We start from the raw sequence: 19,738 nt of genomic DNA on the forward strand, positions 1-19,738 counted from the left end.
ATAAAGGCTAAAAGTATAGAAGTATAGTTCTGCGTCTGCTCAACACACACTGCTGCTGTCGCTTTGTCGCCCTCGTTTTTGATTTATGGGTCTGCGTCGAGGTCTTTGCCTCAGTAATTACACCAACGACAGTGTTAAGGGCCGTTCACACCAAAGCATCAAAAAACGCCTTGACGCTTCTATTTGGACGCGTTTGCATTTGAGTTTAGACGCCCCTGACGCACGTCTTTGACGCCGTGGACGAACGGGACAAAAATACTTGACGCGCGTCCACTGGAAACAAGAGCCCGGTCCCGGTCTTTTCCCGAAACAATGTCAGACCAGACTGAGAGAGTGTTTTTATGACATAAAACATCAGCGGAGGAGATCGGGTCGACGACTGGGGCGTATATATATTTATACTCCTAATGACACTGGATCAGTCCCGGTCTAGTCCTGGTCTAATACCGGTCTGGTCCTGGTCTAATCACGGTCTAGTCCCAGTCTAGTCCTGGTCTAATACCGGTCTGGTCCTGGTCTAATCACGGTCTAGTCCCGGTCTAGTCCCGGTCTAATCACGGTCTAGTCCTGGTCTAATCACGGTCTAGTCCCGGTCTAGTCCTTGTTTAGTCTCGGTCTAGTCTCGGTCTAGTCCTTGTTTAGTCCCGGTCGAGTCCTGGTTTAGTCCTGGTCCGGTCCTGGTGTAGTCCTCGCGATCGGCTCGGTGATTGTGGTGTATATATTTATTCTCCGCTCATGTTTGTGGTTCTCGTTCTGGTTCTCGGGTTTTTCTTCCTGATAATAACGTCGCTGCGTCACTGGATACTCGTCCCTGATTGGTTGACGCGGCGCGTCTGACGCGAAAAGTTCAGCATTTTCAACTTCTTGACGCTGACGCCTTGGACGCGCGTCTTGGCCGCTGACGCCAAAACGCTGAAGACGCGCCGCGCTGACGCTAGATTCGCGCCGCGCTGACGACGAAAACGCGCCGCAAAAACGCAGGACGCTCTAGTCGCGCGTCCACATAGACTTTACATAGAAACTGGACGCTTTGACGCTTTGGTCTGAACGGGCCTTTAATCCTCTGTCACAAAAGAACACTCATATTCCACCGAGTCATGTCCTTTAGTCCGACAGAAGCTGAACCACATCGGCCTTCAAGGTTTTATGCAAATGAGTCATGTGGTTTTAAAGTTTGTATGGAGGATTTTTTTAGTTTCAAATTGTCAGTGATAGATTATAGATGCAGTAGCCTTGTAATTATGATGACCAAAAAAAAGAGAATAAAAGTTCATCAACTCTGGACGTGGTGGGGCTAAACATTTGCCAATAGATAACGACACTGCCTCGTTATCTGTGAGCTGACAGGCTGTCAATCAAACTCCCTACGTTTCTAGCGTAACTGACTTGCCTGCGCCGCCGGTACGTGGTTTATGTACGACTGTCACACAGTCCACAGACGCAAGACGCACAGACGCTGTTTACTCCACCAACGCAACAGTTCTTAGCGGCTTTTTTTGACTTATATCTTCCTCACAGTTAAAACAAAGTTTGTTGCAATGACGACAAGAATCCAGGAGCAGTTCGCCGCAAAAGAAAGTCTGTTTTTGAGGTTGATGAAAGAAGAAGACAAGGGGAAAAGCAGCGAAGCCAAACTAAGGTGATTCTTGAAGATTCATTCCAGCGATGGCGCGACTGAAGCAGACGAAGAGTCTAAAGACTGAACCACTGGTCCACAAATTACTCCTGGACAGGAAACTTCTGCTTATTATGAAAACTTACTTTATTTCCAAGAGGGAGACAAACGTTTTTCAGGACACGAAAGTGATATCCTATGTCTGAAAACGTCATTTTCAAGGCAAAGAAAGAGTCCGCTTGCTGCTGCGTGTTGTAGTTAGTTCATTCGCACTGAATCTCCGCGCAACCTTCTCTGCTCCCCTTTCCTGCTCCTGTCCCCGCTGCCCGATCCACTCTTCTCCCCGCTCCTCACTTCTCCGTCTTGACTAACCAACACTGTAGTTAGTTGTTTACAAGTCATGTGCAGCGGCTGTAAACAAACCTGTTTGTGGCGTAAGGAGGAGGCGGGAGGAGGCGTTTCTACGTAGGAGCTGTGGGGGAGGGGGGGTGGTTTCACGCATGCGCAACATTTGAAAAAGGACAAACAGTTGCTGGATTTCACGTTCCTTGGAAAATCCTCTATACAACCTTTAAAGGTTGTATAGAGGATTTTTTTAAGGGAAGAGAAATACAGCGACAGTCCTTGTGCGCGTTCAGAATTACTGTTGAAGTTTCCTGTCTAGAAGTAATTAATCGCTGGACGAGATCTCCAAGAATCACCTCAGTTTGTCTTCGCTCCTTTTCCTCTTCTCTTCTTCTTTCAGCGACCTCAAAAACGGACTTTCTTTTGCGGCGAACCGGTCGTGGATTCTCGTCCGCCGTTGCGACAAACTTTGTGCGAAATGCGAGGAAGCGACAGTTCGACAAAGCCTCTAAGAACCGCTGCGTAAACCACGTAATCCCCGCGCTCAGACGAGTCAGTTACACTAGGGAGTTTGATTGACAGCCTAACAGCCAATAGAAAATGAGGGAGCCTCGTTTTCTATTGGCTGATGTTTATCTGGCCTCAACACGTCCACAGTTGATAGATTTTTGTTCTTTTTTTTTTGGTCATCATAATTACAAAGCTGCTGCGTCTCTGTAATGATATTTTAATCTTTCACTGACAGTTTGAAACAAAAAAAAAAATCCTCCATACAACCTTTAATAACGGTTGTACGTTCGGTGTCAGGTGACCGGGAGAAACGTGATCCTGTTCGTGATCTTCGGCTGCGTGGAGGAGATGCAGAACAAGGCCGTGGTCTTCTTCGTCTTCTACATCTGGAGCTGCATCGAGATCTTCAGGTTTCACTTCTCTTCTGTCATAAACACACAACAAAAATGCTCAAAATCTGTTTAGTTTGTTATTATTAAAAGATGATTACTCCATTTTTGCACTTATATAATTTAAAGGGCCCAGATTACGCTATTTTCTAATTTTCTAATGTAGTTTCCTCGTCACAAACAGACCTGTAGTTGTCTTTTGTTTCATTCATATGTTTGAGTAACTCTTTATTATTAGTCTGTTCCACCCTGTGATGTCATGAAGTGGTAGTTTTCAAGTGATCAGCTCCTTTTACCTTTTAATTGTAAATAAAAAAAAGTAAATATTGGCAATTCCAGGACTGAAATGATCCAAATGATTCTGTGGAAGGTGTGTGGAGTTTAAAAACACAGTGGAGCACTTCCTGTATCACCACATGACGACATCACGAGAGAAGAACTTCATCTAGAGGTTTACGGGTTTGAATGAAACAAAACACAACTCCAGGTTTGTTTGTGACGAGGAAACAACATGAGAACAACTTTAAATGTTCACGAGAACCAGTCTGACAGTGACACAGCAAACTCCTGACAGACAATCTAACAGGTCTGAACCAGGACTGAACCAGGACTGAACCAGGAAACCAGGTCTAAACCAGGTCTAAACCAGGACTGAACCAGGACTAACCAGGACTGAAACCAGGACTAAACCAGGACTAAAAACAGATCTAAACCAGGAAACCAGGACTGAACCAGGACTGAACCAGGACTGAACCAGGACTAAACCAGGGACTGAACCAGGACTGAAAACCAGGACTAAACCAGGTAAAAACCAGGAAACCAGGTCTAACCAGGACTGAACCAGGACTAAACCAGGACTAAAACCAGGACTGAAACCAGGACTGAACCAGAACTAACCAGGTCTAAACCAGGACTAAAAACCAGGCTAAACCAGGACTAAACCAGGACTGAACCAGGAACTGAACCAGGACTGAACCAGGACTAACCAGGACTAAAACCAGGTCTAAACCAGGACTAAACCAGGACTAAACCAGGACTGAACCAGGACTGAACCAGGACTGAAACCCAGGACTGAAACCAGGACTAAACCAGGTCTGAACCAGGACTAAACCAGGACTAAACCAGGACTAAAACCAGGTCTAAAACCAGGACTAAACCAGGACTAAAACCAGGACTAAAACCAGGACTAAACCAGGTCTAAACCAGGACTAAACCAGGACTAAAACCAGGACTAAACCAGGTCTAAACCAGGACTAAACCAGGACTAAACCAGGACTAAAACCAGGTCTAAAACCAGGTCTAAACCAGGTCTAAACCAGGACTAAACCAGGACTAAACCAGGACTAAAAACAGATCTAAACCAGGGCTAATCCAGGACTAAAAACAGATCTAAACCAGGACTAAAAACAGATCTAAACCAGGGCTAAACCAGGACTAAAACCAGGTCTAAACCAGGACTAAACTAGGACTAAACCAGGACTAAACCAGGACTAAAACAGATCTAAACCAGGACTAAAAACAGATCTAAACCAGGGCTAATCCAGGACTAAAAACAGATCTAAACCAGGTCTAAACAAGGACTAAACTAGGACTAAACCAGGACTAAACCAGGACTAAACCAGGACTAAACCAGGACTAAACCAGGACTAAACTAGGACTAAAACAGGACTAAAAACGGGTCTAAACCAGTCTGACACAGTCACAGTAAACTCCTAACAGAATTCTGACCAGTCCTTTGTCTCCGTCTTCTCTCCTTCGTCTTCTCCTCGTCTTCTCTCTTCTTCTCTCCTCTCTCCTTCTCTCCTCCCTCTCTCCCTCTTCGTCTTCTTCTCCTTCTTCTCTCCTTCTTCTCCGTCTTCTCTCCGTCTTCTCCCCGTCTTCTCTCTTCTTCTCTCCTTCTTCTCTCCGTCTTCTCTCTGTCTTCTCTCTCGTCTTCTCTCCGTCTTCTCTCTCTCTGTCTTCTCTCCGTCTTCTCTCTTCTCCCCGTCTTCTCTCTCTCTCTCTCCTCTTCTCTCCGTCTTCTCTCCGTCTTCTCTCTTCTCTCTCGTCTTCTCTCCGTCTTCTCTCTTCGTCTTCTCTCTCGTCTTCTCTCCGTCTTCTCCCCGTCTTCTCTCTCTCTCGTCTTCTCTCTTCCTCTCCCGTCTTCTCTCCGTCTTCTTCCCGCAGATATCCGTTCTACATGCTGGGCTGTATGGGCACAGAGTGGAAGCTGCTCACGTGGCTGCGCTACAGTCTGTGGATTCCTCTGTACCCGCTGGGCGCCATCGCTGAAGGTCAGAGCCGCTTTAAGTTGGTTATTTTATTCATTCTTCTGCTATTTGATGATTTTTACAGTCTGTGCAGCACTTTGGAAACTGCTTTCTATGTAAAATGTGCTGTAGAAATAAAGTAGATTTGGATTTTGGAGCATATTTTCCAACTTTTCTCCACAAACTGCTTCATGATTTGCGTAAAAGAGCAATAATTCCACTAAATTAAGTCAAAATCTGTGTGTTAATCCTTTGTCTTTCTGTCGTCTCCTCAGCCGTGGCCGTGGTTCAGTCTCTGCCCGTGTTCGACGAGACTCGGATGTTTTCTCTCCCTCTGCCCGTGGCCCTCGGAGGCTCCCTCAGTTTCTCGTATTCTCTGCGCCTCTACCTCATCCTCATGTTCCTGGGTAAGACTCCGGTCACACACTAATCGATGCAAAAGATCGTATCGAAACTACAAATTTTTCGCAGGCGTCGATACTAAAACGGGAGTGTCATTGTCAGGACAGAGCAGAACCTTTCCTGAAAAGCTTTAGAAAGATCTGGAGCTGAATCAGAACAAGTATAAGAGCACAGAGACCTGGTTTAGACCTGGTTTAGACCTGGACCAGACTTGAACCAGACCTGGACCACTGAGGGATTACACAGATATATGGCCACGTGGGAATAAAAACAAAAGTATGACCATTTAATGCAGTAAATCACATTCTGTTGTCTAAATAAAGAGTGTTTTTATTATCGTGGTGGCTGGAATAAGGTACTGAGTATGAAGTCTGTTCCTTAGTATTGAAATGGACAAAAACAATATACAGTCAGTTTGTTTTGTGCCCATAAACGTGACCTTTTTAGCTACTATGAGAGTCGAAGATAAATACGTGTATCATTCGTTCATTCGTTTTTCAATATAAAACCAAAAATAAGAAAATGAAAAAACAACAGTTTTCTTCGCCATTTGTCTCCAAAACCAAAATGAAAAAACGGATAACGGCCGTTTCCCGTTTACGTGACTTCCGTGACTGTGATGCCGAACTTTTGCACCGGGTACGGACTGAACCAGGACGGATCCAGGTCCGAGACCAGAGCAGGACTGAGCCCACGGCAGGGCCGGAGCTCGAAGCTGAGGCTCGAAGCTGAGGCTCGGAGTCAAAGCTCGGAGTCAAAGCTCGGAGTCCGCTCCTGGTCCCTGTCTGGTCCCGGTCTCAGTCCTGCTCTGGTCCTGCTCTGGTCTCGGACCTGGATCCGTCCTGATTCAGTCCGTACGAGGTGCAAAAGTCCGGCATCGCAGTCACTGAAGTCACGTAAACGGGAAACGGCCGTTATCCGTTTTTTCCATTCTTCATTTAAACACAAAATCGAAAACTGAAAAAACGAATCGTTATCCGTTTTTTCGTTTTCTTATTTTTGGTTTTATATTGAAAAACGAATGAACGAATGATACACGGATTAAGATAAATACCGTCGCCTTTAACTTTTCACTTCACATCTTCTGTATTTCTTGGTGTGTTTTCCATGAGGAGGGTGTGTGTGTGTGAAGTGCAAAATAACTGTTCAAAACACAATCGAACAGAATTTTACTCGGCGCGTCACCCCCGTCTCTTCCCGAGCTCTACTCAGGGTTCCCACGGTCGAAGAAATCCTGGAAAAGTCATGGAAATTGAAAATGTCATGTTTCACGCCTGGAAAAGTCATTGAAGTTTAGTATCTCTTTCTGCAGCGTTCTGTTCACTTCTCATGAGTCTGTTTATTTCTGATTATTCCTGAACATCTGCACCTTTAGTTTAAAAGAGACGACACTAAATGCACTGACAGGATTTTGAATGTTCAAAAACCATAATCCCAAACCAGGGACGTGCATGATCAGTCGACTAATCCATAATTGATCATTAAGAATTTCGTCGATTACGTTCATTTCTAATCGACAAACTGAATGTAGGTTCTTTGCGTAGATACGATGGTGCGTCTCACAAACACTGGAGTTGTTGCCTCAGTCCCACGTTTGGAGACACTGTTCCTCTCAGTGAGTTTGTTTACATCTGTGTCCCGGTTACTGAAACATGAAGAGCTGCACTGAACCTGCACACGTACGACGGGCATTCCATGAAATTTTCTTAATCGATCGTCGGAAGAATTAACGATCGATTATCGATTAATCATTAACGTTTTTATATTAAAATGATCAACCAGGACTAGAACAAGTCTAGACCAGGACTTGACCAGAACTAGAACGGGACCAAACCAAGTCCACATCAGAATTAAACCAGGCTCAATCCAGGACTAAATTTGACCAGGACTAGACCAGGACTAGAATGGGACCAAGCCTAGTCCACATCTGAACTAAACTAGGCTCAGTCTAGGACTAAATTAAACCAAGACTAGAGGGACTAGAACAGGACTAGAACAGTACCAAGCCAAGTCTACATCTGGACTATACCAGGACTAGAATAGGACTAGAACAAGTCTAGACCAGGACTAGAACAGGACCAAGCCAAGTCTACATTTGAACTAAACTAGGCTCAGTCCAGGACTAAATTAAACCAGGACTAGAACAGGACTAAACGAGGACCAGATCAGTACTAGAGTGGGACTAGAGTGGGACTAGAGTGGGACTAGAGTGGGACTAGAGTGGGACTAGAGTGGGACTAGAGTGGGACTAGGACTAGATTAAACCAGGACTAGAACAGCGTTTTGCAGTTTTAATGCAGTTGAGCGTTTGTTTACTCGTTGCTATGGCGACAGGCGCAGAGCAGTGATACAGAGCAGTGATTGGGCCGTTGCCGGAACTTCTTGTGCGTTGTGCAGTATTAACACGCGGCGGTTATGGTGCGTTTGTTTATCCCGAGGAAAAATTCCGAGATAGAATCCAAGATCCATTTAAGTATGAATTTAAACTAGGGATGGGCTTTCCATTAAATTTTCGTAGTCGATTGTCGGGAGAATTAATGATCGATTATCAATTAATCATTAACATTTTTATATTAAAATGATCATCATTATTATTACTATCTGCACTAATCTGCATCAATAAATTCAACTTTACGACATATAAACATAACGACTCTAGATCCACATCAGCTGTTTGACATTATAATGTGTTTAATTCAGTTTTGTTCAAATCTCACAGAAACAAAACTTAAAACCACATCACTAATTTACATAAACTAAGTGAAGATAAAACTCCAGCTCTTGTGTCGCTGATGTGGTTCAACTTGTGTTGGATTAAAAGACATGACTCAGGTGAATACAGGTCAGTGTGACCAGATTTGTGTTTGTCAAAACCAGGACAGCGTACGGGGGGAGGGGGGCGGGGCCTCGTCATCCACATTGAGCGACTCTCACCTGGAAAAACTTTTTCCCACTGGACACAGAAACATATGTGCTGCTTTATCCACTGTGCACATGGACTCACACTTGTCCCAACGCAACGGAAAGTGTGGAATTTCTTCTACAAATCCTGGTTAAATCCACATTTGTGCTTCGGTTCGTTACAGACTGACCCACTGTTTGTGTCTCGCTCCTTCTGATGCAGAGACACATGTACACACCTGTTTGCTCACGACACACAAACATACATTCAGTTTGTCGATTAAAATGAACGTAATCGATGAAATTCTTTTTTTTTTTTTTTTTTTTTTTTTTATTTCACAAATTGAAAAATACAATCTTGCAGGATTTTTGTTCGATAATAATATCCTCATATCCGTACCATAAGTATATGCATATTCTCACATATAAATACATATACATACACACATATATATTCATACATATATACATACATATATCTATATACCTACATACCCACATTTACAGACATACACTCGAGTACATTCAACTACATTTGACATTTACCTAACTTTTTTTATATATATATATATATATATATATATATATATATATATATATATATATATATAATTAAATAAACCAGAAATAACACTGTAGCATGGAACCAGGGTGTGCTTTAAGACGTTATTTTATACATTACTCTACATCGCACCAAAGACATATTTCAAACACACTGCTAATTTTCAGACTCTATACAAAGTCAGACCGTGTTTGTCTAATATAATTTAACCATCCCCTCCATAAATTTTCAAATTTGTCTTTCTCCAACCTAACTGATGCCGTCACTTTCTCCATGTTGTATATATTGAGCCTTACATCCACCCACTCTTCTACCTTAGGTATTTGATCCGTCCGCCATTTTTTGGTGATTGCCTTTTTGCTCGCCAACAGCATCATTTTCAGTATATTATAATCAATCCTTCTAGTTAAGTTCAGTATATCAATTTTACCCAGATAAAAAACTTCAAAATTTAGGGGAACACTACAATTCACTACTTACACTTCACTATCAATAATAATTTTAACTCCTGTCCAATATGATTTCAATAGTGGGCATCCCCAAAAAATGTGAAAGTGATCTGCCTTGGAAGTACCACAGGATCTCCAACATGTCGTATCTGCATATTTCCTCTGTGCAGGGGTCAGAAAGAATCTACTTATGTTCTTCCATCCATATTCCCTCGATGAAATTCTTAATGATCAATTATCGATTAATCGACTAATCATGCCCGTCCCTAATCACAACACACAGAACACTCACCATCACCCCTCTGTCACAGAAAGAACACTCATATTCCACTGAGTCGTGTCCTTTAGTCCGACAGAAGCTGAACCACATCAGCGACACGAGCGTTTTTTTTTTTTTTCTTTGCTTAGTTTATGCAAATTAACCACACGGTTTTAAGTCTTGCACAAATCTGCATTAAACACATGAAAATGTCAAACAGGCTGATGTGTTTATATGTTGAAAACTTGAATTTATTTATGCAAATTGGTAATAATAATAATAATGATGATGATACTTTATTATTTAAAAACGTTAATGATTAATCGGAAATCGATCACTAATTCTTCCGACGATCGATTAACAAAATTTCGTCGAGTGCCCATCCGTACCCCGAACCATGAGGTGAGTGGAAAGAGTTCACATTTCATATTTAGAAGTAAAAGTCTGATCAGTTCTGCACATGTAGGAGCTGTGAAAGTCATGGAAAATTCACTTTAGGTCATGGAAAAGTCCTGGAAAAGTTTTGAAATTTAATTATTGAAAAAGAGTGTGAAGCCTGAGTACTGCGCATGTCTCCTGTAGAAAGAGTCTCTGTCCTGTCTGGGTCATGTCAGTGTCTTGTACAATCACTAGTATGCCAACCGCACACTTCCTGATTACAAACCATAAGCACTTGTTTTGACTTCAAAAGCTGCTTATACAATTTATGGGCTACGCAAAAATATGATCTAAACGACTGCGTGAAAGAAACGTTTGCTGGCGTCTGCGTTACAAATCTGTTTGGTCCAAGGGGAGAAAGTGTAATAAGGTTAAAAGCTGAAAAGTCCATTTTGCAGAACAGGTCTGATTTAAAAGGAGATTTGTGAAAATGTCTAAATCCTCGTTCGTACACGAGCTTATGTAAACACGGGAAAAGCCGAACATCTGGACCATCCTGAGCCAAAAGACACACACAGGAATCTGACCTAACTGGTCTGGACCAGGACTGGACCAGGACTAAACCAGGACTAAACGAAGACTGGACCAGGACTGGACCAGGACTGAACCAGGACTAAACCAGGACTAAAGCAGGACTAAACCAGGACTGAACCAGACTAAAGAGGACTAAAGACTGACCAGGCCTGGACCAGGACTGAACCAGGACTTAACCAGGACTAAACCAGGACTGAACCAGGACTAAAGCAGGACTAAACGAAGACTGGACCAGGACTAAACCAGGACTGAACCAGGACTAAAGCAGGACTAAACCAGGACTGGACCAGGACTGGACCAGGACTGAACCAGGACTTAACCAGGACTAAACCAGGACTGAACCAGGACTAAAGCAGGACTAAACAAAGACTGGACCAGGGCTGAACCAGGACTAAACCAGGACTGGACCAGGGCTGAACCAGGACTAAACCAGGACTAAACCAGGACTGGACCAGGACTGAACCAGGACTAAACTAGACTGAACCAGTCTGAACCAGGTCTGAACCAGGTCTGAACCAGGTCTGAACCAGGTCTAAACCAGGTCTAAACCAGGTCTAAACCAGGACTGAACCAGGGCTAAACTAAGACAGAACCAAAGCTAAACCAGATCTAAACCGAGACAGAAAGTGGACTAAACCAGGACTAAACAGGACTAAACTAGGACTAAACCATGTCTAAACCAGGCCTAAACCAGGTCTGAATGAGGACTAAACCAGGACTAAATCAAAACTGAACCAGGTCTAAACGAAGACTGAACCAGGGCTAAACTAGGGCTGAACCAGGACTAAAGAGTCACTAAACTAAGAACTAAACCTGAACTGAACCAGGACTAAACCAGGCAGGACTAAACCCGGTCTCGCCCCGTCCTCCCTGGTGTCCTACAGTGTGTCCTACAGAGAGTGTGTCCTACAGAGCGTGTGTCCTACAGAGAGTGTGTCCTACAGAGCGTGTGTCCTACAGAGCGTGTGTCCTACAGAGAGTGTGTCCTACAGAGCGTGTGTCCTACAGAGAGTGTGTCCTACAGAGCGTGTGTCCTACAGAGCGTGTGTCCTACAGAGAGTGTGTCCTACAGAGCGTGTGTCCTACAGAGCGTGTGTCCTACAGAGCGTGTGTCCTACAGAGCGTGTGTCCTACAGAGCGTGTGTCCTACAGAGCGTGTGTCCTACAGAGAGTGTGTCCTACAGAGAGTGTGTCCTACAGAGAGTGTGTCCTACAGAGAGTGTGTCCTACAGAGAGTGTGTCCTACAGAGAGTGTGTCCTACAGAGAGTGTGTCCTACAGAGAGTGTGTCCTACAGAGAGTGTGTCCTACAGAGCGTGTGTCCTACAGAGAGTGTGTCCTACAGAGAGTGTGTCCTGGGCCGGTGCACAGATGGAGCAGGACTCAGGATTAGGGACAAACAGATTAAATTATAAAAGTCTGAAATGAGGAGTTTGAGTTTTTGTGAAGGAGCCGACCTCAGATTAGACGCAGCGCCACCTGTCCCCGTCTAAACCTCAGACCTCAGACCGAACCGACCCGGGATCTAAACCTCAGACCGAAGACCGACCCGGGATCTAAACCTCAGACCAGACCGACCCGGGATCTAAACCTCAGACCGAACCGACCCGGGATCTAAACCTCAGACCGGAGACCGAACCGACCCGGGATCTAAACCTCAGAACTGAGACCGAACCGACCCGGGATCTAAACCTCAGACCGAACCGACCCGGGATCTAAACCTCAGACCGAAGACCGAACCGACCCGGGATCTAAACCTCAGACCGGAGACCGAACCGACCCGGGATCTAAACCTCAGACCTCAGACCGAACCGACCCGGGATCTAAACCTCAGACCGAGACCGACCCGGGATCTAAACCTCAGACCGGAGACCGACCCGGGATCTAAACCTCAGACCTCAACCGACCCGGGATCTAAACCTCAGACCGAACCGACCCGGGATCTAAACCTCAGACCGAAGACCGAACCGACCCGGGATCTAAACCTCAGACCGAAGACCGACCCGGGATCTAAACCTCAGAACTGAGACCGAACCGACCCGGGATCTAAACCTCAGACCGACCCGGGATCTAAACCTCAGACCGAACCGACCCGGGATCTAAACCTCAGACCGACCGACCCGGGATCTAAACCTCAGAACTCAGACCGAACCGACCCGGGATCTAAACCTCAGACTGAAGAGAAGACCGACCAAGAGTCTAAACACAAGAACTAAACTAAACCAAGACTGAACCAGTACTAAAGACTCACTAAACCAGGTCTAAACCAGGTCTAAACCAGGTCTAAACCAGGTCTAAACCAGGGCTGAACCAAGACTAAACCAAGATTGAACTAGGACTGAACTAGGGCTAAAGAATCACTAAATCAGGACTAAATCAAGACTTAACCAGGTCTAAACCAGGTCTAAACCAGATCTAAGCCAGGTCTAAACCAGGTCTAAACCAGATCTAAGCCAGGTCTAAACCAGGTCTAAACCAGATCTAAGCCAGGTCTAAACCAGGTCTGATTTATTTAGGGGCAAATAGTGAAATAAAAACCCCAGGCTCATATAAATCGGGTTAATCTGAACATTTTAAGACCAAAATGACGAGTCTGACAGCTGCAGTCACAGAGAGAAGGACGACGGTTTTTCAATAGAAAGTGAACTGGAGCCAGAGTCGATGGAGCCGGAAACGCGCCCATGCTCACTTCCTGTCTGCATTTACACAGTACAGTTCCTGCATCAGGCACAAAGAGCACACAGCCCCCGTTTATTCTCTCGTTTTGTGATAATAATGACTTTACCTTTGTGTTGTTTTTTTGTTTTTTCTTCCAGGTCTTTTCACAAACTTCCGTCACTTGTACAAACAGAGGCGACGGCGATATCGCTCCAGGAAGAGGAAGCAGCTCTGAGCCGGCCGGCGCCAACTCTGCAAACTTTTATTTTTATTTAATTTAAAACGAGTCTAATGAAGTATACAACGTCCAGTCTGTCCTCTGGAGGGCTGGAACAGGAACTGATATCGAATCACAATCACCACGTTTACATGATGTTTTTTAATTCAGAATTAATTGTTTGGAATTTTTACATGGATATAATAATTCGGAATTGCCTTTATTTAATTCCGCTCAGCGTCTGGGGGTGGGGAAGGTTCTGATTGGACAGAGACACCAACATATTTACATCGACCGGAAGAAAACACCCGACTTTTCTGTCATCCACGGACACAAACGCCGTCCAAACTTTTTCCGCAGTCGTTCCGATGATAATTACCGTTTGTTTCTATACTACAAAACGCGCCGGATTATAAGGCCCAATATCAGTAATGTTGAATTCTCTCGTCTATTTTCAGAAGGTGCAAGCGAATTTAAACAGTCAAAACTTTATTCAACTCATTCACAATAACTTCGCCCGGGCTGGAGTGTGGATCGGGCTTTAGTTTTTCTGTCCAAGCCCGACCCACGTCCAGCAGAGCAGAGATCGAATCCGACCCGAGCCCGACACAATTAAAAACACGCTATTTTCACAAGCCGACTAAAGACACATGTAGGATATTGTTTGTGTTCCTCTAACAGACACAGAGACGCAAAATACAAACTCAGGATATATTGAAAATAATGAGCAGACTTTAAATTTAACACTTCACGAGAAGCGAGGAATAAAGTGCAGCATCTCATCCGCATTATCCACAGAAATCGTCCTCCGCAAATAATGACCCCAGTCCACAAAACGGCGCTCTTAATCCAGATTGAAGTGTTCTTTAAAAGTAAAAAGGCCGGAGTAGTTCCTCTCATGTGTCTGTTTACATCCACACAGCGCACTGATCGAGTTGAAGCTGCAGATTCTCCACAGTGACTCGACTTCCTGTGGACTTTTATGCTTTAAAAATCCCGTATCTGAAGTTTTGCACCACATTTCACAAATATAATAACACGGTTTTGACTTGTATCTAAACTAGAAGTGCAGAGTCTGATCTTTTGAACACTTAAAACTCTCAGAGCGACTGGTTTTACTGTCGACAGGAAACAGCTGACGCCATCACAGACTCACAGGTTTATATCCTGTGGTCCACACACTGATCCCACTGCAGACTTTGAGATCAGAAGTTTTAAGTCTCATCAGATTCTCCTCGTGTGTGTGGTGAGAGCTTTTTGTCACACACTTAAAGGTTGTATGGAGGATTTTTTTTTTGTTTCAAACTGTCAGTGAAAGATTAAAATACCATTACAGAGACGCAGCAGCTTTGTAATTATGATGACCAAAAAAAAAAGAATGAAAATCTATCAACTGTGGACGTGTTGAGGCCAGATAAACATCAGCCAATAGAAAACGAGGCTCCCTCATTTTCTATTGGCTGTTAGGTTGTCAATCAAACTCCCTAGTGTAACTGACTCGTCGGAGCGCGGGGATTACGTGGTTTACGCAGCGGTTCTTAGAGGCTTTTTCGAACTGTCGCTTCCTCGCATTTCGCACAAAGTTTGTCGCGACGGCGGACGAGAATCCACGACCGGTTCGCCGCAAAAGAAAGTCCGTTTTTGAGGTCGCTGAAAGAAGAAGAGAAGAGGAAAAGGAGCGAAGACAAACTGAGGTGATTCTTGGAGATCTCGTCCAGCGATGGCGCGACCGAAGCAGACGAAGGGTCTAAAAACTGACGCGTCGGTCGCTGAATTACTTCTAGACAGGAAACTTCAACAGTAATTCTGAACGCGCACAAGGACTGTCGCTGTATTTCTCTTCCCTTAAAAAAATCCTCTATACAACCTTTAAAGATGAATGAATGAATGAGTGTTTATTCGGACAGTAATACATAGAACATGCACAGAGAACATAAATACATAGATATAACATATAAAGTAAATATTTCTTCTCTGTAATAAGTGAAAATAAATCTCACGCAGATTTTCCTTGTGTCTGAAAAAGGAGTGGGAGGAAGTAAATACTTATTTAACCCCACCCCTTTTTTCTACCGTCCCAAAATCGTTTAAGACTGAAAAATCCTGTAGCGTGTTGTGACCTTGAGCTGTGTTTAATTTTACATTTCGAACGTCTTATCGCTCTGATGTGTCCGAGTCCGACCAGTGCCCGAACGTAAGTTATAAATATTTGCCCGAACCCGTCAGACTTCGGTCGGGTTCCATGCTCTAGCCCAGGCGTCCACGATCCGTCGGCAGATCGTGGTGTAACTCGCCCGGCGTCGCCTCCCTGTCTTGGTGAATGTGTTCCTTTCCTGACTACGGCGACCGAACTTCTCCGACAATCCATCGAGCGGTGCGGCTTCGTATCTTACCAAAGTCGTACTAAAACATTTTGACAGATTTTTGAGCGCCGTGTACCACATAAAATCGGTTTGAGGTCAGTAAACACAACCAGAGTTAATACATAAGGCGCACTGTCGATTTTTGAGAAAATTAAAGGACGCTTTACGTCTGTCGGCTGAGGAGGAGGAGGAAGAAGACAGAGTGAGTGTGAAGCTGCTCTACCTCAGCCCACATCCCGCTCACAAATCCAAAGAGACGAGGATCAAAGTCCCGAGACGCGACTGATGGAGCCGGATCGAAGGACGACACAACGAGCATGAACTCTACGACCGGGATTATTTTTAACCAGAATAAACGTGAAACATGATCCAAAAATGAATTAATTCGGCTTTAAAATCGGGATAAACCACCCACTTACTTCGGAATTAAGCTGAATTCCGAATAATCACTTTCATTAGGAATTAAGTGTTTACATTTTCTTTTTAAAGCGGAATTAAATTATTTTTATTCGGAATTAAATCTCTCATGTAAACGTGGCAATTCTCAAGTTTAAATTCACTGTTTTGGTGCAGGAACAGCTAAAAAAAACCAGAAGGAACTACATAGACCATGATCCTTTGCTCTGTTCCGGCGCAGGCTACATGAAGAAATAAGTTTTACGAAGTACTTTTAAAATCTTAATTCTTTCACAAAACCAAAGGCGTTTTAAAAAGAGAAAATAGCGGTGTTACGTTCACAATTCTGTCAGCTTCCACACAAAAAATCGCAATAAAAACCATAAGGAGGAGAGCGATACTTTGCCGTGGCGTCGCTCCGGGGGTGTTCTACGTGCGTGTCTGCGGCGGAATGTTCAGCGGACACGACACGAACGCTGTCGGATGTTTAAAGACGGTCTGAAAACTCAAGAAAAAATAAAATGAGTCAGTTTTTTCTGGTCAGATTGTGTTAAAACAAAACTTAAGTCTCACAGAGTTTCAGACGGAGCAGTGCCTCCAGTTAGCGTCACACCCCCAGGGGAACGTCGCAAAGTCTCGCTGTCGTACGGAGAGATTCAGACATCGTTACGTCCCTCTTTCAATTTTTAAAAGGGTCCAAACTTTGAACGAAATCTTTAATAACTGAAGCCTTGAGTTTTTCATTCCTACGTTTCTATGACTTTGTCCGTTTGGTGTTTTTAATTGTTTTTCTTAATAATATTTAATGTTTTGATTATATTTATTTACTCAAAGTGCCTGTGACGGGTTTACGTGACTTTCTAATTCTGGTTGGTTTGTTTTTAAGCGGCAGTTTGTAGAAAAATGCGTAAATAAGCAGCGTCGAGTTCTAAAATCACGATTGCACAAAACTCGTCCAAATGCAGAGTTTAGAAAGTTTACGCACAAAAAACGACTTTTTCTGTGAGTTTTAAACAACGAGGAGCAGGTTTAATCCAGGACTAGACCAAGACCAAACCAGGTCTACGTCCGAACTAAACTAAGATCAGTCCAGGACTAAATTAGAACAGGACTAGGAACAGGAACACGACTAAATTGGGACTAGAACAGGACCAAACCAAGTCTACATCTGAACTAAACCAGGACTAGAACAAGTCTAGACCAGGACTTGATCAGGACTAGAACAGGACTAAATTAAACCAGCACTAGACCAGGACTAGAATGGGACCAGACCAAGTCTACATCTGAACTAAACTAGGCTCAGTCCAGGACTAAATTAAACCGGGACGAGAACAGGACTAAACGAGGACCAATCCAGGACTAAATTAAACCAGGACTACAGTGGGACTAGAACAGGACTAGGACAGGACCAAACCAAGTCTACATCTGAACTAAACCAGGACTAGAACAAGTCTAGACCAGGACTTGACCAGAACTAGAACGGGACCAAACCAAGTCCACATCTGGACTAAACCAGGACTAGAACAAGTCTAGACCAGGACTTGACCAGAACTAGAACGGGACCAAACCAAGTCCACATCAGAATTAAACCAGGCTCAATCCAGGACTAAATTTGACCAGGACTAGACCAGGACTAGAATGGGACCAAGCCAAGTCCACATCTGAACTAAACTAGGCTCAGTCTAGGACTAAATTAAACCAAGACTAGAGGGACTAGAACAGGACCAAGCCAAGTCTACATCTGGACTAAACCAGGACTAGAATAGGACTAGAACAAGTCTAGACCAGGACTAGACCAGGACCAAGCCAAGTCTACATTTGAACTAAACTAGGCTCAGTCCAGGACTAAATTAAACCAGGACTAGAACAGGACTAAACGAGGACCAGATCAGTACTAGAGTGGGACTAGACCCAGACTAGGACAGGACTAGAAGGACTAGAACAGGACTAACCAGGACCAAACCAAGTCTACATCTGAACTAAACTAGGCTCAGTCCAGGACTAGATTAAACCAGGTCTAGAACAGCGTTTTGCAGTTTTAATGCAGTTGAGCGTTTGTTTACTCGTTGCTATGGCGACAGGCGCAGAGCAGTGATACAGAGCAGTGATTGGGCCGTTGCCGGAACTACTTGTGCGTTGTGCAGTATTAACACGCGGCGGTTATGGTGCGTTTGTTTATCCCGAGGAAAAATTCCGAGATAGAATCCAAGATCCATTTAAGTATGAATTTAAACTAGGGATGGGCTTTCGATTAAATTTTCGTAATCGATTGTCGGGAGAATTAATGATCGATTATCAATTAATCATTAACATTTTTATATAAAAATGATCCTCATTATTATTATTACTATTTGCACTAATCTGCATCAAATAAATTCAACTTTACGACATATAAACATAACGACTCTAGATCCACATCAGCTGTTTGACATTATAATGTGTTTAATTCAGTTTTGTTCAAATCTCACAGAAACAAAACTTAAAACCTAACAAAGCCTAAAATTATTACTCAAGGGACAAAAATGTGCAATTAATGGTGAGTTCACTATCACATTCATGAGATTAATTGTAGTTAAATATTGTAATCGTTTGGCAGCACTGGATTTTATTAGTTTAACAGAAGGATTGTGTGATTTAGACTCGTGTTTGTTCTTGTTTACGTTATATTTGCTTGGAAAAAGTTGTAGGATTAAACTCTGTGTTTGTCAAATCTGCTGCTCATGTCCAACCAAAATACAATTATTATAAACGTCACCAAAATCACAAAAAACTGTCTGGATATTTTCTAAACTCTTGAAGGACTCAGAGTTTGACCCGTCAGAGACATTTTGAAAAACACAAGTGAGTTTTACTGCCACATCTGTTTGAGAAAAAGCAACATCACGGAACATTAACGATTTTACTCCTGGTTCAGTCCCTGACTCTTTGTAAAACTGAGACTAAACCAGGACTAAACCCTAAACTAGAACAGGACTAGACCAGGACTAAAACGGGATTTGACCAGGACTAGAACAGGACCAAACCAAGTCTACATCTGAACTAAACTAGGCTCAATCCAGGACTAAACCAGGACTAGAACAGGACTAGACCAAGACTAGAATGGGACCAAACCAAGTCTACATCAGATCTAAACCAGGACCAATCCAGGACTAAATTAAACCAGGAGTAGAGCAGGACTAGAACTGGACTTGACCAGGACTAGAACAGGACCAAACCAAGTCTACATCTGAACTAAACTAGGCTCACAGTCCAAGACTAGATTAAACCAGGCCTGGAACCGGACTGAACCAGGACCAATCCAGGACTAAATAAAACCGAGACTAGAGTGGGACTAGGCCAGGATTTGACCAGGACTAGAACAGGACCAAACCAAGTCTACATCAGATTTAATCTAGGCTCAGTCCAGGTCTAAACCAGAACCAATCCAGGACTAATTTAAACCAGGACTAGGC

The 19,738-nt window shown here is 43.7% G+C and overlaps 1 protein-coding gene across 1 annotated transcript in view; it reads left to right on the top strand.

Annotated features, from left to right (window-relative positions):
- LOC110172190 (very-long-chain (3R)-3-hydroxyacyl-CoA dehydratase-like) overlaps positions 1–18,213 on the top strand; it is a 39,825-nt gene extending 21,612 nt beyond the window's left edge. Inside the window, exons 8-11 of the mRNA XM_055154900.1 lie at positions 2,768–2,880; positions 5,026–5,132; positions 5,384–5,515; positions 13,469–18,213. Coding sequence (XP_055010875.1) covers positions 2,768–2,880; positions 5,026–5,132; positions 5,384–5,515; positions 13,469–13,545 — 429 coding nt within the window. The 3' untranslated portion in view covers positions 13,546–18,213. The remainder of the gene's footprint in view (positions 1–2,767; positions 2,881–5,025; positions 5,133–5,383; positions 5,516–13,468) is intronic.
- The last annotated feature ends 1,525 nt before the right edge of the window (positions 18,214–19,738 follow it).

The sequence above is a fragment of the Boleophthalmus pectinirostris genome, unplaced genomic scaffold (assembly GCF_026225935.1).
Source record: "Boleophthalmus pectinirostris isolate CB_2022bp ecotype Guang Dong unplaced genomic scaffold, ASM2622593v1 HiC_scaffold_19, whole genome shotgun sequence".
NCBI lineage: Eukaryota > Metazoa > Chordata > Actinopteri > Gobiiformes > Gobiidae > Boleophthalmus > Boleophthalmus pectinirostris.